Below are 22,570 nucleotides of genomic sequence, written 5' to 3'. Positions count from 1 at the left end.
TGACTTTTTTCAACATACTATACTATGCAGTTTTCGACATACTATTATATACACTTACCTAAAGGATTATTAGGAACACCATACTAATACCGTGTTGGACCCCCTTTCTCCTTCAGAACTGCCTTAATTCTTTGTGGCATTGATTCAACAAGGTGCTAAAAGCATTTTTTTGAAATGTTGGACCATATTGATAGGATAGCATCCCCCACACCATTACACCACCAGCAGCCTGCCCAGTGGTAATAAGGCATGACTGATCCGTGTTCTCGTTCGGTTTACGCCAAATTCTTACTTTACCATCTGAATGTCTCAACAGAAATCGTGACTCATCAGACCAGGCAACATTTTCCAGTCTTCAACTGTCAATTGTAGCCTCATTTTCTTATTTTTAGTGGAGATGAGTGGTACCCGGTGGGGTCTTCTGCTGGTGTAGCCCCATCCGTTTCAAGGTTGTGCGTGTTGTGGCTTCACAAATGCTTTGCTGCATACCTCAGTTGTAACAAGTGGTTATTTGAGTTAAAGTTGATCTTCTATCAGCTTGAATCACTCGGCCCATTCTCCTCAGACCTCTAGCATCAACAAGGCATTTTCGCCCACAGGACTTCCGCATACTGGATGTTTTTCTTTTTTCAGATCATTCTTTGTAAACCCTAGAAATGGTTGTGCGTGAAAATCCCAGTAACTGAGCAGATTGTGAAATACTCAGACCAGCCCGTCTGGCACCAACAACTATGCCACGCTCAAAGTTGCTTAGATCACCTTTCTTTCCCATTCTGACATTCAGTTTGGAGTTCAGGAGATTGTCTTAGACCAGGACGACCCCCATAAATGCATTGAAGCAGCTGCCATGTGATTGGTTGATTAGATAATTGCATTAACGAGACATTTTATTTCCTAATAAATCTTTAGGTGAGTGTATATGTACACTATATATGTACTAGACTTTTAAAGATTGTTTTGGGCATTTTAGTCCTTTATTTGATAGGACAGCTTAGACATGAAAGGGGAGAGAGAGGGGCAATGACATGCCACAGGTAAGAATTGAAACGGTGGACGCTGAGGCTAGGACTGAGTCTTTTGACATGGGACGCACGCTCTTTTTGTCATATACTTCACTTTTGTGGGCATACAATACTATAACTTTTATCACTTTTTTTGACATAATATACCATGACTTTTTTATGACTTTTTTCGACGTGCTATACTATTACTGTTTTCAACCTCACTTATTTGGTTGCTTGGTTTCCTTGTGGTTAAGACTGTGTTAACAAGCAACAGCAAGTAGGCAAAGCACCAACTGAGCACTAATTCGAACCCCAGTCTGGGCAGGGTCTTTTGTGTGGTGTTTCACATTCTTCCAGGCTTTCTTTGACATGACTTTTTTCGACACATGACTTTTTATCACTTTTTTCAATATACTACACTATTACCTTTTTATTGCTTTTTACAACACACTATACTATGACTTTTTATCACTTTTTTCTATATACTATACCATGACTTCTTATTATTTTTTCGACATACTATACTATGATTTTTCATCACTTTTTTCGACATACTATACTTTGACTGTTTTTCGACATGCTATACTATGACTTTTTTTTATCACTTTTTTTGACATACTATATTATGAATTTTTATGATTTCTTTTTCGACATGCTATACTGTGACTTTTTATGATTTTTTTAGACATACTATACTATGATTATTTTTGAACATACTCTGCTATGACAATATTCAACATACTATAGTATGACTTCATCACTTTTTCGACATAGTATACTATGACTTTTTCCAACTTACTATGACTTTTAATGGCTTTTGTTTAGACATACTATACTATGACTTTTCTATGACTTTTTTCGACATATATTATTACTTTTTATCAGTTTTTTTGACATTCTATATTATGACTTTTCAATCACTTTTTCTATGACTTTTTTGTTTTTAAGTTTTTTTGGCATTTTTGTCTTTTACTTGGTAGGACAGCTTAGACATGAAATGGGAGAGAGAGGGGAAATTACATGAGGCAAATGGCTACAGGTTGGAATTGAACCGACGGCCGCTGCAGCAAAACAGAGCCTCTTCACACTCTACCTGGTGAGTTACTTTTTTATGACTTTTTTCGTTATACTATACTATGACTTCTTTTTAGACATACTATACAATTACCTTTTCATGACCTTTTTCAACACACTATACTATGACAATTTTCGACATACTATACTGACTTTTTTTTCAACATTCTATACATTCTATATCAAGGAAAGAATCTTATGATCTATCATTATTATGTACTGTGTGAAATGACTTATTAGGGCATATTAGCACACAGCTCACAGAATTTCTTCCATTTTCAACAATTATTATTTAGTACAAAGAATAACTAGCACACAGAAAAAGCTTTAAATGATATATGTCTAGCCTTTCTTCTAATTAGGTAAGTACTTTTTTTTTATGAAGCATATTAATTAAATTGACACAAGGTGTTGTACATTAAAATGCATTCAGCAAGTAGTAACATGTATAAGAAAATAAATAGTTTTTTTACCTCAGAAAATATGCCTATTTTGCATTGTCAGATTTGTGTATTATTGGTAATTGTTGTTCTTCGTTGTATGAAATTATAATGTTTTCCCCTTAATATTGTGCACTGTGGAATCAAAATATCCAACTTTGTTATTTTGTTGTTTTATTTGGGGGCAAACTACCGTAGGTTGTAATGTAGAAAATAAGTCAAGAGGTTAAGTGTCATCTGTGTTTTACTGCTTTCAGTCTTTGGACCCTGCACGGGTGCTGAAAAGAGGTAAACCAAAGAGAAGATGCTCAGAGGTCTGATAACTGGGAGCTAGAGCACATCACACACACTGCCAGGTTCAGGGGAGTTTGGAGAAATACACAAAAGCTATTGAGATGCGTAGAAACTCTTCTTGAGAGGTGAACACAGACATTTTTTTTTTTTTTTTTACAAAAGGACAGAAGACAAAGAATGCTTCTGCAGCTGCTCAGTTTTGCTGCTCTTCTTGCTTGCGGTAAGTTTTTTTCATTACATTTTTAGGGAGGTCGAGGCATAAAGTTGAGAGCACTGAACCCCGTTCTTGGAGTCCTCAAAATAAAGACACAAGTGTATCAACGAACAAGAACTTAATGAAATATGAATCAAAAGTTGTGTTTTTAATATGTGCACTGATTAACTACAGCTTTTTGCTGTTATTTTGAAGAAATTATTAAAAGTGCATGGAGCACATAATGTGCAGATCCAAAATGGAAGAAAGATTGTGTGAACCATAATATTGTCACATGGAAATTTTGTTTTGTCATAAAAGTAACAAAAAGATGGGTAGAAAAAAAGATTCATGTCAATTCCTACAGTGGAAATTGAAAAGGCTCTTTAAATGTATAATATTTGAGCAGTATATTTACTTGAGTGGATATCACAGAATAAGCTTTACATAAACCATACGGTTAATAGTCTGTTTATCAGAACAAAGAAATACAAAATGTATCGTTCAAGAGACTTCTAAACCTTTTGTACTTTGGTGTTCAACTCATTTTTAACCAATATTGGTTTGCTGCTACTACTTTCTGTCACAAATAGCTAATAAAATCAACTGCTTATCTTAAGAATGTGAAGAAAATGTCTTTACACTGGGTTACTTTCCTGCCAATTTTTGTTTACCAATTGTCTTTAGAAAGAAATGATGGTTTATTCTTAGGAAATAATTTAACTGGCAGAGGATTGTAGTATATTTTGTATTCTGAAATATTTTGTATCAGTGGTCATCCAAGCTACAGAGTGTAATGGTTTAGTCTTTTAGGCACTGATGGCAGGTTTAAGTATCTGATGGCTGACGTTTTTGAAGCCTCTCTCTGGTGGTAATGTAATTGTTTGAGATGGAAAGTCAGTTGGGAGGCGGTTCAACTTTGCGTCAGTGGTGGTTTTCTTGTGGTCTTTCAATCCATTACAGATGCGTGCAAAACATGTGATTCTTTAGTCTTGTTGAAGTTGTTAAAGTCAAACATTACCCAAAGATTTGTTTGAGAGTTGACTGACATGGCTGGACTGTGGATCTGTCATGGGACTTTTATGATTGATGGGCATTCAAATGATTTACCATCTTGTGAAATTTCCCATCAACTGGACAATTTCTTGTTTTACTTATCAACCACGAAAAGTAATCACAATACTTTTATTCTACTATTCTTGCTGACTAAAAGATGTTATTCTAGCTTGTAATCTGCGTAATTCCATTTCAAGTGCATCAATTCTACATACGACCATATTTAGAAAAGTATTTCTTTGAAGCAATGTAAAAATGTGATTAACATAGCGCTGTGGTTAATATGTATTTAGTTAACCAATAAACTAAAATCTTAGTGTTTCATTAAGAAGCATGGTGGTAGTAGGTGAGTAGGGTGGAGTATTAGTAGTATTTTTGATGTACTGACTCATTTCTGTTGTTTTCTAATCAATGTATTTTTTCATCAATATATCATGTTTTGGTTATATACATGCACAAATAATATGTTTTTTTTGTTGTGTTTTCAGCCCATTGCCAGTGTCAGCAAGGCTGGAGGGAGTATAATAATAAATGTTACTTCTTTTCAACTGATACAAAGTCATGGATGGAGGCCAACGCATATTGTTTGGGGCTTAACACCAACCTGATGAGCATTCAGGACATTCATGAAAGGGTGAGGAGGCACACAGAGATTTAAGTTTGATAAATGTGCTCTTATCATTTCACACACTTGGGTTAATTTATTTGTATTTCTAGTTGTGGGTAAGGACACAAATTGGCACGGAGATCTACTGGATGGGCCTAAATGACGAAATCTCAGAAGGTGTCTGGGAGTGGAGTGATGGGAGTCCTTTTATACCATACATATCGTATGTAATACTGTTACCACTTGAATATCAGCAAGAGGAGTTACATTTATTAAAGTTGTACATGAATTAAAGTGTGATAACAGTATTTTTTACTGAAGTTTATCCAAAATAATTTCTCTCTTGTTTCAGATACTGGATGCAAGGCCAGCCTGATAACTGGGGCGATGAACCCGGGGAGGACTGTGGTCAGGTAGTAGGATCTAGCTTTGGACAGTGGAATGACGAGAACTGCGGTGTTAAGAGGAAATACATCTGCAAGTACAACAACCGTAAGTCCGCCAACTGTAAAAATAAAACTCTTTAAGGCTAAGTTTTTCTCCTCGGTTACATGGGTAATAGAAATGACATTTAACTCTAAATGGAATAATAGTTGTTTTCATTTATGATTTCTCTGAAGATTTAAATTTATGCTAAACCAATAATATTTTTATTTTTTTTCATGCAAAATTGATCAAATCTCAACATAAAGGAGCTCAGATCAGATACTGTATAGTTCCTCTAGATCATGGGCTGAACGAGGGGGACTTACTACATCTAAAACATATTTTCTTTTCTGCTCTTTAGCGAATCCTAGCCCACAGTGTGACTTAGCCAACGGCTGGACACAGCACGGCTCCAACTGCTATAATTTGAAGGCGGACACCAGAAAGAGTTGGGCAGCAGCGAGACATGACTGCATGCAGGACGGAGGAGACCTGGTGTCCATTGCCACAGCAGAAGAGGAGCAGTATGTCACAGCATCACTGGACCCATCATGGATTGACCTCTGGATTGGGCTTTCCACACTGGTGAGAGGAGCATACTGTGGCATTAAGAAGCTCACTTGCCTCTTTATTATTTAATATTGGATATGAATATTGATTACATCAATGTTAATATGAGCTTTGATTCTTCAGAAATGCAACAAAATTTCATGTCAAGTTGAAGCAGGAAACAGTCAGTACACCTGGTCTGATGCTCTACCAGTGGAGTACACAAACTGGGCGGACGGTGAACCTTCAGGGTAAAATATAAAACTGTTTGCTAGTCATTTAAATTAATATTAACTTGTGCAATCAATTTTTAAACTCATGCTGTCCAACAGTGATACACAGGCCGGCTCATGTTCTGCGATCATCAAGGATTCATCAAATACATTTGGGAAATGGAGATCCCATGTGTGCAGATATGAACGTCCTTACATGTGTAAACGACCACTGAACAGTAAGATGGATTGTTTTGAAAATACACAAAGATGATATCTCTTATTTTCATTATAAAAGTGTAACAATGTTGTTTAGATTCTTTTCTTTTTACCTCTAACATTTTCCTGCTGTTCCCCTAAAACTCCCCTGCAGCCATCTGCCCTTCTGGCTGGCTGAGCTTCGCTGGCAGTTGTTACTGGATGGTCAGTAATATCAATCTGTTGACCACCTGGCATGATGCCAGCACCAAGTGCTCCGATATGGGGGCCCACCTGCTGATTATAAACAGGTAGGAACACTGTAACTTTTAAAAGAAGAAATAGCACAATCTTCCTCTTACAAATCCAAAGTTGAATTCATAAGCAGCCTGCTGCAACATGCATACAGACATTGTATGACAACCATCCTTAACGTTGCTAATGGCACCTAATGGTCGCTAATTTAAAAGACAATACTGAGTTGGTTTGCTGACTTTATGACCACATTATGTTTTGGCCAGTGACAGATAAACATTTCAATGGTTTTATCCCAAAAGGTAAAGCTGTATTCATTGATTTTTTTGGCAAAAGAACAAGCTGAAAACACAAGTTCAACATAATATTGGCATTATTAAGTTGCTATAGCACATGTTTTAGCAAGCAGTTGCCTATTTACACATCAAGCAGACAGAACAATGAGATGAATGTCCAATATTCACTCTCTTAGCTCTGTTTTTGGTCTCCACCCCTTCCTGAGGGGAATATCTATCTCTATAGCTGCTAAATGCTCAACTATTTTACTACTAGCTAGTAGCTTTGTCTGTTTGCCTTTTAGTGCAGTGTATAGTAGCTCTATCTGAGCTTTTGAACTTAAAACAGTTGACTGCTGTGGGCCAGAAAACCAAAACAATGAGCTAAAAGAGGCTAAAAGACTGAGTAGCTGAGCAGGACTGCAGGAGAACTGTAGAAATCTTACCCTGTCTGTCATTTTTGTCCTGTTCCTCATGTACAGTCAAGAAGAACAGTTCTTCATAAATGGGAACCTTCCAGACTTTCACCAAGTTGACATTCCTGACGTCTGGATCGGTTTATCAGGTACTCTACACACTATGTTTTGATGCTCACTGTGAAACAAAAACAAAAATGTCTTGTTATCTTTACAATTAATGTGATTTGTGAAAATGTGCTTTCCATTCATTTTGCGGTTTGTGATGTTACCAGATAAGGACCAGGACGGGGATTTCAAATGGGTGGATAAAGGAGCGATTACTTTTTCTAACTATGGTCCTGGTTGGCCTAGAAACACTGCAGGCACCTGGGACTGTGGACAAATCTTCACAGGTAGAATCTACCATTTTAGACCCAAACTGACACTTTGGCAGGCATTGCAAGACAAACATCAGTTCATGTTCTCTTCCAGGAAATTATGAAGGCAAATGGGAAACAACTAGCTGCTTCAAGAGCATGGGTTACATTTGTGAGATGACAGGTGGACAGAACATCAAACCAACTTCAGCTCCTGGTCAGTCAGATTTCATGTTTCCTCCTCACGTACTGACTAGCTAAAGCTGTGTTAATGGCTTTTTAATACAAGTTAATACATGTTTTTGCTTCAGATTCTCACTGTGACCCTGGATATTTGTTGTATGGGGACTTCTGCTATCACTTTGAGAGTGAGTCGGTGAAAAACTGGCAGGATGCTGAGACTCACTGTAGCAGAGAGCAGGGTCACCTGGCCAGCTTCCACTCAGAGGAACAACTGAGTTTCCTAATTGGTGAGCAGCTAAGAACAAATTCTAGTTCATCTAATCACATGAAATGATTTATCAAGAAATGATATGTTATATGTATATATATATATATGTTGTGAATGTGAAAATATTGTTCTTGGCTTTTATCTGCAGCTCACATGCCAGGGGAAGCCTGGGTTGGTTTGAATGATATCAATGTTGAAAACCAGTGGGTATACACCGATGGAAGTCCTGCGGTACGTGATGACGCCATGAACATATTGTTTGATACATATACCTTTAAACTGATATGAGTTTGACACCAATAAATTAAATAATCATCTTGAACAACCCCCATAATCACAAACATTTGGAAATCATGTAAGATCCTGTTCTCTCCTCAATGTTCCACTAATAAAATGCTGCAGTCTGACTGTGAAGCTGCTCATGATGAAGCAACATTTGTTTCTTTGGATATCAGGACCTCCTCCCATGGGCGCACAACCAGCCAGACAACTGGCAGGACAATGAGGACTGTGCGCACCTCAGAGGGATGGATCACCATGAAGCTGGAAAACTCAATGATGATTTCTGTACCTCCACTAAGGAATTTATCTGCAAAAAAGGTTTGATTATACACTACTTAAAGGTCCCATGGCATGAAAATTTCACTTTATGAGGTTTTTTAACATTAATGTGAGTTCCCCTAGCCTGCCTATGGTCCCCCAGTGGCTAGAAATGGCGATAGATGTAAACCAAGCTCTGGGTATCCTGCTCTGCCTTTGAGAAAATGAAAGCTCAGATGGGCCGATCTGGAATCTTCCCCTTATGACGTCTTTGCTTTGCCCGCCCAGAGAATTTGGCCCTCCCATGAGAAAGAGAGAGACATCATGGCTTGAAAACAAGCGAAGCATGGCAGTTGGTCAAGGCCACACCCCCACCCTCCACCTTGCCCCCCCCCCCTCTCCTCCTCAATAGCATTTAAAGCTACAGACAGAGAAATGGCACATCCTAAGTAAAGCTCATTGTGGGACTGGCTCTAGTGGCTGTAATTCTGCATCAAGGCTGAATTTCGGGACAAAGACTTCAGATACAGTATTAGGGGACCACTAAGGCCTACATAAAAGCATCCAAAGAGCAGCATGTCATAGGACCTTTAATTATCATATGCCTCTTGTGTTGTATTCATACTGTATTTTGTAGTGATTCTTTGCCTTGTCTCTCCATAGCCAAGGGACAAGGACCTCCTCCCCAGCCCCCAACATCTGGACCAGGTTAACTTGATACTACCCTGATCATTACACTTTAAGCATGCTCTGAGTCCGATAATATGTGTTTATATGGATATATGGACTGTTGTGTTTGTTACAGGATGGAATGAGAAATGTGGTTCTTGGATGGCTGACCCTTTTAATGACCACTGCTACCAGTTTAACTACCTGTCCATGAGGAAGTGGGCAGAAGCTCGGGCCGACTGTGTCAACCAGGGAGGAGACCTCGTCAGTATCACCAATCCCTTCGAACAGGCCTTCATCCAAGGTATGACCTTTACATGTACATCTTTACTCTTTGCTCTTTTACTGCTTCTCTCATGTGAGAGTTCACATGAGTATATCAACAGGTACTGTATATGCATAACAGTTTACTTGAATATACCACATAAGCTTTTTGAAGGACTACATTAAATCATGTCTTTGTCCCAATTATGTCTGGAATTGAAATATCATCAAGAAATAAGTTGTTTAATAGTTCATGAATAAAGTTGTACGTGAAGTGGTTCTTGTCAGGCAGTGTCACCTTGTTTTTACTTTCAATAACGTGTTCAATATAAAAAAAAGAATAAAGATGGAATATTCAGATATTTTCTAATACTACGATTTCTATTTCTCAAAATATTTCAATTTAATTCCACAGTGACTCTAATCATCTGTCATACTCTACCTAAAGTGTAATATATATATTGTAATATACTACCAATAAACAAATTTAAACTTTATTTACTTTTCATTTTGTGGTTGCTTTAAAGCCACTGTGTGACTATAGCATCTTTAAGACTATTCTGATGGCTTTTGTTTGTAGAAAAAGTGAGACAATTCTGGTGAAAATTGCTCTAGTCTGTAGTCTGTCTGTGTTGCTTTCCTGGGTGGGAGAAAGTGTAGTGGTGTGTATTGGTATATGCGACAGTGTTTACTTTAAATACTACCACCAGGGAGCAACAACAGGCATTTGTCAATTTCTGCACATAGTGCTTTTACAGAGGACTGACCTCCAGTGGTTTAACTTCTTACTTTGCTGCAGTGATCTACAACTGGACTCCAGGACACAGTGACATCAAACATACTTCTAAAACTTTTTCCCAGACAAAACTTTCTCTGGTAGAAAGAAAGTTTTCTGGGAATATTATTAAGCTTGACTTGCCCTAACTTGTATTTTGATGCTTCCTCTCAGGTGTGATCCGGCTGAGTCCCACAGGGATCTCTCTGTGGATGGGCGGTCATGACTCCGTCACCGAAGGCGGCTGGGAGTGGTCAGATGGTTCTCCATTCCGATACATCCGCTGGAGTACAGGTTAATTTAAAGCCAAATATATTCTGCACAATTTCTGTGAGCATATAAGAGTCATTGTTTTGCAGAAAAATGACAACTGAATTCCCATTCTTCATGTTTCTTCACAGGTAACCCAGACGACTATTACGGTGAAGACTGCCTGTCTATTTATATTAACAACGGCTACTGGAACGACGACAACTGTGAGTCCAAAAGAGGATACATCTGCAAGCGGAAAGGTAAGATATGTTGCTTTAATTTTTGTTGTTGACACTTGCAAACAGAAGACATTATTTAACCCTAACCCTATTTATTTAGAGTGATGACTGTAACACTATTCTCATGTTTCAGGAAAGACACCTGATCCTCCTCCACCTCATGATGGTAACAATTCCTCAATATCTGGCATGGCTTCTGCACAGTGAATTCTTAAAACAAAACAAAATGTCATGATCAGTTATATTTGCACATTAACTATATAACTACAAATGGCATGAAACAGTGATGAATTTGTCATCAAGTAAATACTTGAAGTGTGAATCCTTCCTGCTGCAGGTTTTATGACGGCGCTGGCGTGCCAGGACTCCTCTGCTGTCCTTCACTGTCCACATGAAAGTGTAATTAACATCCAGTCGGCTTTCTACGGACGAAAGAGTGATGACATCTGTCCACACCTGGATGGTTCAGGGGGAGGTGCTGCACAGTACTCAATGTCAATGTCTATTATTGCCTTTTGACAGGAAATCGTAAGCTGTAAAACACATATTAATGGGCAAATATTGATCTATGTTTAACCTAAATATAATCACTGTTCTGTAGGAAGCTGCACAGTGGAAGGTGTCCTTCCTCACATTAGAAAGCAATGTGACAACCATCCTTACTGCTTTGCATACGCCCATGTGGAGGTGGACCCCTGTCCCACAGTTTCCAAATACCTTGAGATCGTCTACAGCTGTGAACAAAAAGGTGGGGTCTTCTTTTCGTTTTTTGATTCATTTTAGCGGTTTAAAATCCAACCCCAAGTATCACAAAATGCCCCAGAATATTTTACAATCACAGCTTAAAGCTAATGTTTTGATTTGTGATTTGGCTGCTCACAGTGTGTCTGCAAGGCCTGGGTGTCGAGGACGGGAACATCACGGACTCCCAGCTCTCTGCTTCGTCCTCCACTGATCTCTTCACTCCCAATAAAGCTCGTTTGAATGGAAATTCCTGCTGGATGCCTTCAGGAAGCCGTATGTACCAACCCAGCTGTCACACATACAAATAACATCTTAATCGATTGTCTAAGGGGAAGACAGGGTTTCATCTTTATTTGATGTTGAATCGGTATCCTCACATTAGTCTCATTCTATATATAATGTCTTCCAGCAACTTCAAGCTGGATCCAGGTAAACCTGGGCCAGACCAGAAAAGTAACAGGAATAGTAATCCAGGGTTGTCCTAAAAATGACCACTGGCTCACCAAATTTAAGATCCAGCACAGTACGGACGGAACAAGCTGGACTGACTACACTGCTGACGGCCAGGTGAGTAAGCAGAGACAGCCACCTGCTGAACTTAAACCCTCCTGGTTCAAAACCAAACCGTGAAGATGGAGAACAGTTTGTCATTCTGGATTTCCTTGATTTCCAGTTTTTCCCAGGCTCAACAGACAGAAACAGTCCTGAAACTCAGCTATTGGGTACACCTGTGTCAGCCCAGTATGTCCGCATCCTCCCACTGGAGTTCAGCGGTCAGGCAGGCCTTCGCTTCGACGTCTTAGGGTGCACACCAGACTGTAAGAAAAACACTTCAAAGTAAACGTTATTATCCTGCAATGGGAAATTCATGTGGTCTTACAAATGTATAGTGTTACATAAACCTATAAATTAAAAAAATAAATACTATATTTATTATTGTTGTTAGAATCTGCTGTGATAGCGTCGTCACAAATAAACACCGATGGTCAATAATGAAAAATTGTGGTTCAACAGATGCAATCACATGCGCCAATGTGCCCAATTTCAACTTTGCCAATGATAAAATGACGTAAGTGAAACCTGAAATAACATTTTTACACATATAGTGATGTACTTCATATTATATGTAGTCTTTGTATTCTGTTCTGTGTGATATTTTGTGAGATTTCTGTTCATCATACACACTGAAGCAACAGATTATCATGTCTTTCAGTGTCCATTGTCCAGCTAGCTGTGCCAACGCTTATTACAGAGTGTATGGCACTACAGTATATCGTGGGGTATGTGAGTGTATTGTCTAATCTGTATCACAACTTCAGTACAGTATTGAGGAAAGATTTTTTTTATATATATATATAAATATATATTTCTCTCTCTGCTCTGTCTCCTCTAACAGGACTCAAACATCTGTGCTGCAGCTATACATGCTGGAGTAATATTAAATGACATCGGAGGAGACTGTACTTTGTTGAAAGCTGCAGGACAGAACTTTTATGCCGGCTCCACCAGGAATGACATCACCTCAAGACAGTAAGCAACAGAGTTTCAAACTAAATCCCTTTTTCGTGCAACAGTCCTGGGAGGCTAATTTAGTAACGCATTTATTTTTCTACAGATTTGATGGAAACTATGCTGTGTCGTACACTTTTGCAGATGGTGGTGAGTTGAGATGCATTTACTAAATGAATCTCTTTCCTCTGAGCAGACAATTCTTTGTGTGTGTGTGTGTGTGTGTGTGTGTGTGTGTATTTTTTTAGTTCACGATGATTGCACTGATTCTGAATTCTATCCTACAGAGCTGAGGTGTTCAGGGCCTGACTGGTACGAGTTTGGAGACTTCTGCTACAAACCTTTTGAAGACAAAAAAACATGGCATGGTGCCCAGCACACCTGCAGGGCTATCGGTGCTCAACTCGTATCCATCCTCTCGATGAAGGAGCAAAGCTGGCTGGAAAGCTACTTGTACATGGGTATGGAGCTGGAAAAATAGGAGATTAAAGCTGGTTTAATTAGAAAAAAAGTAGAAAGGAAGTTGAAGGAAAAGGTAACACCTGTATTCTCTCCCACATAAAGCATTTAGGGGTAGTGATTAAATTTAGACTCCGCCAGTTTGTGGCTTTTGGTAGGCTGCTTAGATAGAGAAAAGAAAAAGAAAGCACATTACAAATATCTAATTGAATTTATTCCGAGGTTGTTGTTTTTTTTTTACAGCCACCAGTGACGTGTGGACTGGTCTGAATGACCTGGTTGTGACTGGTATGTTCACCTGGTCTGATGATCACACGGTGACCTTCACTTACTGGGCTCCAGGGGAACCCAACAACCACGATGGGTTCAGTGAAGACTGTGTTGAGATGTTGCACCAGGTGAGAAGGATTGAAATAACAGTCTCATATACTAGTAATATACATTTTATACTACAGATTCAAAGCCAAAATCAGACCAAGTGTATCTTTATTCTTTTTTATTTCTTTTTTTGCAGTGAATTGTGGTCATTTTTATGTTAATTTACTCTTTTCCAGACTGGACGATGGAACGACGTGTCCTGTACAGAACTCAATACCTACATATGTAAAATGCCCAAAGCACATTACCCAGTGCCCTCTGTAAAACCCACTGTGTACGGGTGTCCTCAGGTAGGACAAACTCTACCCATACATTTTTTCTAATTTTTCTGTTCTCTATCCAAGCTTAGACCTGAGTAATGATACTATAAAAACAGTTTATGTTAACGAGATACGTCTGTGATATGTGCCAGGGCTGGGATGCATACGGCTACTCCTGCTACTGGATGGAGGAGACCACCAGGAGCTGGGCAGAGGCTAAGGATTTCTGTAAAGAGCAGGACGGCTTCTTACTGCACATTGGAGACATGTGAGTGACAACCTATCCCCATTCCTATTGTCCACTTTTTTGATGAATGAAGTCAGTTTCTTTATTTATTCAGAATGTTTGAACTACCTCACTTGTTGTTACATTCTTGCCTAAAGGTTTTCAGACTTCTTTACGTTCCACTGTTCTGGACAGCAATAGTGTAACACATTATTTGCAGGGGCACAGTTGTATTAATTGTTCCCTTCCCGTCATCATTTAAGGATGCGTGCCATGTGGAGTGTGTGGGAATTAAATGTTATTGTGATGTCTCCCTTTAGAATTTCTCTTTATCACATTTCTGATCTGTAACTTGTTAAAAGACAGGATAAATTAATAATGGTGGCAGATTTAGCGTTTTAAAGATTCGGTCATGATAAAGGAAAAACCTGGTTGGCCATAGATTTTAATTGAATCTATTTGTCTTTTTCCTGCAGTTATGAGCAGGCACATTTTACAGTGGCACTGTCAGGAAAGACGGGTATGTGGTGGATCGGTCTGCGTGCTAAAGGAGAGGCAGGTGGAGGGGTCGACTACATCTGGGACAACGGCTTACCTCTCACCTTCACTCACTGGGACAGAGATCAGCCAGGTACAGCACTAACTAAACACTAACCCTAATATCAGCTGGACAGGATGATACATGTATGATACAGTACATACACATTGGAAAATGTCCTTTCTGTCTCTAGATAACGGGGATGGGACTTGTGTGGCTATGACAACGGGTCAGATTGGTGGTTTCTGGGATGACCAGCAGTGCTCAGAGAAACACGCCTTTGTCTGTGAGAAACCGAGGCCTGACATCACCCCACCCACTAAGCCCCCGACTCCTCCTCCTGCACAGGGCTGTGCTGATAGCTGGACGGCTCTGCCTCACTTCAGAAACTGTTATAAGGTATATAAGGAAGTGAATTAAACACGATTCTCTGTGGGGGGACTAAATTAATGGCTAATCTATTGCAGCTCTTCCACAATGTGGACTGGTCCAAGAAGAAGAGCTGGGGGGCAGCACATGAGGACTGTGTCGCCAGAGGAGCTAACCTGGTCAGCATCCACAGTCAGGAGGAGGAAGAGTTCCTGTCTCTGTACAGCAAAGGCAGCAGCAAGTGGATAGGCCTCAAGCTCAACCCAACAGAAGGAGGTGAGTATAATGTGTGTTTCATACACACATGTCCCTGGTGGATGGTAATTGGGATACAAATAAATAATACACACAAAAAAAAACCCTCATGACTATTCCCATCATGTAGGTTATTCTTGGAGCGATGGCACACCTCTCTCTCACACCAACTGGGGCAGCGGGGAGCCCAACGACCACGAGGGCCGTGAGGAGTGTGTAGAGATGGTGAGCAGCAGCAACGGGACCTACTCCTGGTGGAACGATCTCAACTGTGACGCTCACCAGGACTGGATATGCATGATTACTAAAGGAAAGAACCCCATCCTGCCCCCAGTACCCCCACCTCCACTCCCAGGTAAACCGTTCCCACAATGCCCTTGTCCTACCTGCATGAACAAGTTTTTGTTCAGGTGTCAAAGCAATTATGAATGTTCATTTAGAGCTGAATCCAGGGTACAAGTGGCCGAAATGGGTTTCCTCAGGAGGGTGGCTGGCGTCTCCCTTAGAGATAGGTGAGAAGCTCAGTCATCCGTGAGGAGCTCGGAGTAGAGCCGCTGCTCCTTTGCGTCGAAAGGAGCCAGTTGAGGTGGTTTGGGCATCTGGTAAGGATGCCCCCTGGGCGCCTCCCTAGGGAGGTGTTCCAGGCACGTCCAGCTGGGAGGAGGCCTCGGGGGAGACCCAGGACTAGGTGGAGGGATTATATCTCCAACCTGGCCTGGGAACGCCTCGGGATCCCCCAGTCGGAGCTGGTTAATGTGGCCCTGGAAAGGGAAGTTTGGGGTCCCCTGCTGGAGCTGCTACCCCCGCGACCCGACCCCGGATAAGCGGATGAAGATGGATGGATAGATGGATGGATGGATTTAGAGCTGAGGTAGCAGAGAGCAACTTTTACAAAGCTTAGATTTTAATGTTTGACAAGTGTGAAACTTTACCTTCGATACAGCATGTTTGGCAATATTTATCTGGGCAAAAATGTGTTTCATTCCAATTAAATAAAGGCTGGTTAATTAGTATTGTATGGCAAAAATAAATACATTCTAAGAAAAATACACTACAGGTAAAACAGCAGCAGAGGTGAAAAGAGTAGAATTACGGTATGTTTGCTACATATAAATAGTGGCACTGTTACTTTATTGCAATGTCTTTCTTCGGTAAAACATTGATTATCAAGATTTCAAGCTAAAATAATAATAAAAAAAAATAACACAGTCAATGTCAAAGGCCATTTACAGCCAACTGTAAATTAATTAGCTACTCCTACTCGTTTGATACAAAGTGCACTTTATTTACCCTCCTATATTTGAGTGTCGCATTTCTGAGTGTCACATTTATGCACAATGTAGTAAAATTCCCCACAATGGAACAAAAAAAAGTATCTGCGAACAATCCCACAAAGCAATTCTTCTTTTATAGATGCAAAAATTACAGCCGTGCGACACTACCTCTCTCAGTAATGATGCAAAATGATGATGATTTATAAGTGTCAGAAATGTTAATGTATTGCTCACTATAGTATATACTGAGTTTCTGATATATATAAATATGGGATTAATAAATGTAGCCCGATGGACCCGACATACCTCATATATATTTATGTGGTAGGCTTTTTGTAAGTGTAATGGAGTAAAATAATGAGCAGATCATATTCATGTTTGTTTCCTCAACCCTCAGCTCCTGATTGTGGTACTAACCTTGGCTGGAGGAAGAACAACAACATCTGCTACTACTACAACGACACCGACATTGTGGACTTCCATACGGCTATGAGACGCTGTCACCAGGAGAAGGCCTTACTCGTGTCCATCCTAAACAAAGACGAACAGGCATATGTTAACAGCATGGTACGCCTCTTTTTCTTTAAAAGATAATACTGTAATATGTTACAGTGAAATATGTTTGTGTCATGTTGTACTGCCTTCCAGGTGGGGACAGGCCAGGTGGCTGCAGCTTGGATTGGAATGAGGATGTTTGGCATTGCTGGTGGAGAATACACGTATGTGCATTTCTATGTGTTGGCGTTGAGGTGAATTTAAAGGGAGAACCTCTCTAGAATTTGCATGTTATTTTCATAATCTTGTACTGCTCAGTTTTTTTTTCTCAGTTTTTTATAATCTGAGCAGCAGACAACATGTGGTGAGAATGGCATTACAGACAAATAAGTGCCAAGACATTATGACAGCACTCACATTAAATTAAGTGAAATATAAAGACATGTTTCGATTTAAAGCAACACAAGTCCCTAATTCAATATCAATAGAAAAACTCCAAAATGTGTCAGGCTGATGGCTTCATCAATTTGAGCCTTGGTGCTGTGAGGTCTGTACAGTAGATGTTGATATTCCTGTCCAAATCACTGCAACAGCACTATGTAAATACTGTTCCAGGGAGGTATTTCTCTTTATAATGTGCACATAAAAGGTCAATGCCAAGTTTCTCTGTTTTATCTGCACAGGTGGGTGGATTTCTCCCCTGTGACGTACACTCACTGGGGTCCAGGTGAGCCCAACAACGCCAACGGGGAGGAACAGTGTGTTCAGATGAACAGACATCAAGGTATTAAAATTATAATTATTGTGCTGAACGGTTTGCTGAACAGACTCCTGTTGGTGATATTTACAATGAACTCTGGCTTGTTAAGGTGGATGGAACGATGCCAACTGTGGTCGGGCTGCAGCAGGTTACGTCTGCAAGAAGTTCCCCGGAGATATTCACACCCCTCCTCCACCCACACAGCCCTGGGAGGGCAACTGCCCGGCAGGTAACACACACTAAATATAAACACGAAACCTACTAAATTCTTTGTGTTATTTAAAACAAAATGCAGGTTATATGTAGATGTATGTCATATGTTAGAGCACAGTTTCTCAAAGTGCAGCACTTAGTCATCATACTTTTTTTTTAATTTGACATACTACACTATGACTTTCTATGGCGTTTTAATGACATACTACATTATGATATATTTTTTTGCATCAATGTTGTTAAGTACCTTTATTTATCAGGTATTTACTCAATGGATTATCCAAAAAAGACCTGTGTGGTTATTTTATTTGTAAACTGTATTTCAACCAAATGTAGCCTACTATTTATCAATATGAAATTAGATAAATTATGTAACATTTTATCTATATTGTCTCCGAGAGTATTCTGAAGTCATTTCCCAATATCAAGATGTGAGCAAGACACATTAAAATGGGCTGTTGTTGTTTGGAGCTGGCTGCTCCGCCTTATCCATTGCTTACTACACATCATTATTGCATTAAAAATACAAATACATGTGTTTACCATCAAGCTGCGATTATACAACCAATAACCATCAATGAAATATGATTCCTACAGTGTAACCTAGTTACCTTCCTTTCCTCCAGGTTGGATGCGTTTCAAGGATAAATGCTTCATGTTCAAAGGGAAGAAAAATGACATTAAAGCCAACTGGTCTTATGCTCGGAACTGGTGCAAAGACCAAGGAGCAGAGCTGGCAGTTATTGATGACCAGTACGAGAATGGTAAGCTAGATCTATGAGAAGTAAACAGTCCAGTGGCTCCAGGTCAAAGAGACTGCTGAATTGTCATCCTCTCCTCTCCTCCAGACTTTATTTCTAGTTACCTGAGGGACCTGAAGGGTCCCACATGGATCGGCCTGTCAGATCTCTTGTTAGAGAATCAGTATGCCTGGAGTGACGGGGTCAGCCCTGTGCTGTACACCAACTGGAACGACAAGGAGCCTAACAATGCAGGAGGAACGGTGAGAATACTTTCCTTACACTACAGTTATTTATGATACTGTAATTGGAGCAAAGCAGGTGGGGAATTATGGGGTGCCAAATGTAAAAGTTCAGTTACAATTTTTTAGCTGATAAATTTTCAACATTTAGCTCACTTTCCTCACATTTAGTGCATTTTCCTCACATTTGAGATAGAAATTATATTATATATTATATATATATATATATATATTATATATATATAAAAATATATATATATATATATAAATATATATCTAAATGTTAAATGTTAAATCTAAATGTTAAATCTAAATCTAAATGTTAAATCTAAATGTTATATTTAAATCTAAATCTTAAATATATATCTAAATATTATATCTAAATCTTAAATATATATCTAAATGTTAAATCTAAATGTTATATCTAAATGTGTCGCCAAGTGTAAAGCTAAATATTTAGAAAATATTCAAATCCCCAAGGAAACCACGCCCCCTGCGGTGGCTGCACCCAGTGATGCCCCAGCAAGGGGTATCTCTGCTGTAGCCAGTGGGTACTTGGAAAGATTGTGGAGCAGCTGAACTAATCAAAATAATAATTGAATTATGATTGATTTAAAACAACTCATATATATATATATATATATATATATATATATATATATATATATATATATATATATATATATATCTCATTTCTGTCTCAAATGTGAGGAAAATGCGCTAAATGTGAGAAAGTGAGCTAAATGTTGAAAATGTATCCGCTAAAAATTTTTAACCAAACTTTTACATTCGGTACCCCATAAGGAATAGTGTGAATCTTGTACTCACAAAAGACAGACAGCACTAACACCTATACACATGAAAGCTGATGTATATAGTTTGATATCTTGAAGCTTCCTTGTCCTTCTCAACAGGAACACTGTGTGGCGATGGCTCACAGTCACCTGGTGAGCGGCAAGTGGAACGATGACTCCTGTCATAAGGATCATAGCTTTGTCTGCTACAGGAAGAAATGTCAGTAAACACTCTAGTTGTTATACTTTCTGCTCAAATAACAATTTCCTTTTAGTAAGAAAAACAGAAAACATCCCGAACATTTAGCCGTTAAATCCCTGTTCAGATCTTACTGAAAGACATTTCTGCATTCATATCTGCTTCCACATCAGCGAGCAGCATCAATCCTCCACCCCCAACCAAGAGCCCCTGCCCAGCTGGCTACATCTCCTGGTACCAGAACTGCTACAAGCTGGTGGAGGAGCCGGCGACCTGGGACACGGCTCAGACGTCCTGCGAGCAGCAGGGAGGCGACCTGGCCAGCATCGACATGAGCTACGACCAGGCTTTCGTCGCTGGAGTGGTCCTGCAGGGCAGAGCCGACGCCTGGATCGGACTCAGACGCAAGGTGCTGTCATAGAGGGAACACACAAAAGTTAACCTAAAATTAATTAAAAAGACATTCAAGCCCTGAAAACTTGGTTTCCAATCCAAACTACTTATATATAAATAAGCAAAAAGCAGAGTTAAAAGCATCCTTAAGTTTTCTTATTATTTAAGTTTAACACTCAAAAGCTCAGCTAGTGTCAGGTCAGACTAAACAACCCACTAACTTACCAGGAAATGAATCAATACAACAATATAAAAATAATCCACTAAAAGTAAAAGTCCTGCATTCAAAATCCTACTTAATAAAAGTACATTAGTATAATCAGCCAATAATACAGTTTGGCATTGACGTTATTGAAATAAAACCATATGAAAAGTTTAGAGAGGAACTGTTTCTTTGGTGAAACTGCAGTTGGGAAAATATCTGTAAACTTTAACCAATAAACCCAAGCTTATATTTTCTTGTAATGTAGGATGATGGCTCCTACACGTGGACAGATGGCTGGCCAGTTTTTTTCACTCAGTGGGGACCAGGAGAACCCACTAACATTAAGGATGAGGGCTGCGTGAGTATGCATGCTTCACGCGCGTTCCACGGGACCTGGAATGACACTAAGTGTGACAAAGCTAAACCCTACATCTGCAAGATCTCCTCAGGTATGTAACAGAACTGACTTTTTCTTTTTCCTTCCTGTTCTCTAATCTGTCTTTTACACATAAAAAGATTAATTCATTCTTGAAGCGTTGATGATGTAACTTATATCATCCCTCAGAGAAACCGCCGCCGACTCCTGCCCCTGGTGACGGGAAGTGTCTGCCATTCTGGATACCCTACGGCCGCTACTGTTACTATGTGCACAACGGTAAGCAGGGTTTCTCTTGGCCAGACTCCCTTCACTACTGCCAGTCGGCCAAGGCAAATCTGGTGTCCATCCACAGCAGAGCGGAGGTGGAGTTCCTCAGGAACCTCAACTACACCAAATATCACAACATCTGGATCGGCCTCACCAGGGACCGCAACTGTGAGTGTAGAAATGAACTTGGACTTTGATGACTTGGACCTGATCTTTAAATTACATGGATATATGTGCACTAACCTTTTTTGATGCTGCACCTTGTACGATTTTCTAGTTGGCTGGGGCTGGACAGATCATACGTCTCTGGGCTTCCTCAACTGGGCTCAGGGTGAGCCCAATGCAGCCTTTCACCCTGGGGAGGTGGACGAGGAGAACTGCGTGGAGATGTACCAGGACGGACGCTGGAATGACAACAACTGCCTGCAGAAGAGAGGCTTTGCCTGCCGCCACCGCCAGTGTAAGGATATTTAAAAAAAATTGTTTGACATTTGGATAAAATACAGAGGCCCTTTTCTGCAGCCTTCATTTTTAGTTCTCAAAGCTCTCAGCAGAAAAAAAAGTAAGTAAAGTTTCTAACTGTGACATAATAAACAGCAGATTAACAGATTCTTTGTGTGAAACCCTATTTTCAGATTATACAACAGATGATGGCGGTAATCCAATTTTCCCCACCGATGATCCAAACGTCAACAGTAAGTGGGACAAAGTGCCAAAGACAATTTCCTTAAGTCATTTTTTTTTTACCTTCTACTTTTCTTTCCCAGTTTATTCAGTTGTAATTAACTAATGACATGTTCGAATGTTCTTTAAAAACGGTTAAAATTAAAAATATATTTTCAACCTGCTGACGCATCTGCTATATGTTTGTACAGATGGAGGGGTGATAGCCGGCGCCATCATTGCAGCCATTGTGGTTTGCAGCTTGATAGCTGGATTGCTGTACTATGTTTTCAGCGTCCGAGGCTATAAACTGAGCGGTTTGAGCCTGCCAATGAAAACAACCACTCCCGTTGATGTGGTAAGTTATTGATTAGCCTGTAATGGTAGAGTGTGAACATGTGATTACGTTTTTATGGGAGTAAAAATGCTAAATTGTGTCATTCTTCTGTTGCAGCCTGCTTTCACCAACCCCAACTTTTCAGGAGAATCAGACACATAGACCATCATTTAAGTTTTGTGCAGTACATTGAATTTTTTTCAAATCAGTGATAGTGTAATTTTTAAGTCTCCAGAGTGCTATAAGATTGAACTCTATTGTATATATTGTAATACACTAATAAAAAACTAAAACTTTGTTTTAAAGTGTCACACTTACATTTT

At 39.6% G+C, this 22,570-nt stretch overlaps 1 protein-coding gene across 1 annotated transcript; it reads left to right on the top strand.

Annotated features, from left to right (window-relative positions):
- Positions 1 to 2,897: 2,897 nt before the first annotated feature.
- On the top strand, positions 2,898 to 22,565 carry LOC144531294 (uncharacterized). Its single transcript, XM_078271351.1, has 50 exons — positions 2,898 to 3,032; positions 4,550 to 4,695; positions 4,779 to 4,891; positions 5,021 to 5,160; positions 5,456 to 5,679; positions 5,788 to 5,894; positions 5,976 to 6,094; positions 6,229 to 6,364; positions 7,066 to 7,148; positions 7,275 to 7,394; positions 7,474 to 7,575; positions 7,670 to 7,828; positions 7,958 to 8,040; positions 8,265 to 8,409; positions 9,013 to 9,057; positions 9,155 to 9,322; positions 10,232 to 10,351; positions 10,459 to 10,569; positions 10,682 to 10,714; positions 10,886 to 11,023; positions 11,150 to 11,296; positions 11,431 to 11,565; positions 11,702 to 11,859; positions 11,966 to 12,110; positions 12,307 to 12,361; positions 12,506 to 12,572; positions 12,689 to 12,822; positions 12,908 to 12,951; positions 13,089 to 13,262; positions 13,504 to 13,658; positions 13,815 to 13,928; positions 14,051 to 14,166; positions 14,601 to 14,755; positions 14,856 to 15,061; positions 15,130 to 15,307; positions 15,417 to 15,641; positions 16,958 to 17,127; positions 17,209 to 17,279; positions 17,739 to 17,839; positions 17,925 to 18,044; positions 18,655 to 18,792; positions 18,877 to 19,031; positions 19,925 to 20,024; positions 20,177 to 20,412; positions 20,867 to 21,050; positions 21,167 to 21,415; positions 21,525 to 21,707; positions 21,883 to 21,942; positions 22,123 to 22,268; positions 22,365 to 22,565. The coding sequence occupies exons 1-50, from the start codon at positions 2,990 to 2,992 to the stop codon at positions 22,407 to 22,409; spliced, it is 6,501 nt and encodes a 2,166-aa protein (XP_078127477.1). The 5' UTR covers positions 2,898 to 2,989; the 3' UTR covers positions 22,410 to 22,565.
- The last annotated feature ends 5 nt before the right edge of the window (positions 22,566 to 22,570 follow it).

Source organism: Sander vitreus, chromosome 16, assembly GCF_031162955.1.
Source record: "Sander vitreus isolate 19-12246 chromosome 16, sanVit1, whole genome shotgun sequence".
Lineage (NCBI taxonomy): Eukaryota > Metazoa > Chordata > Actinopteri > Perciformes > Percidae > Sander > Sander vitreus.
Note: the sequence above shows the minus strand (reverse complement) of the source record. Positions and strands in the feature narration are given on the sequence as shown.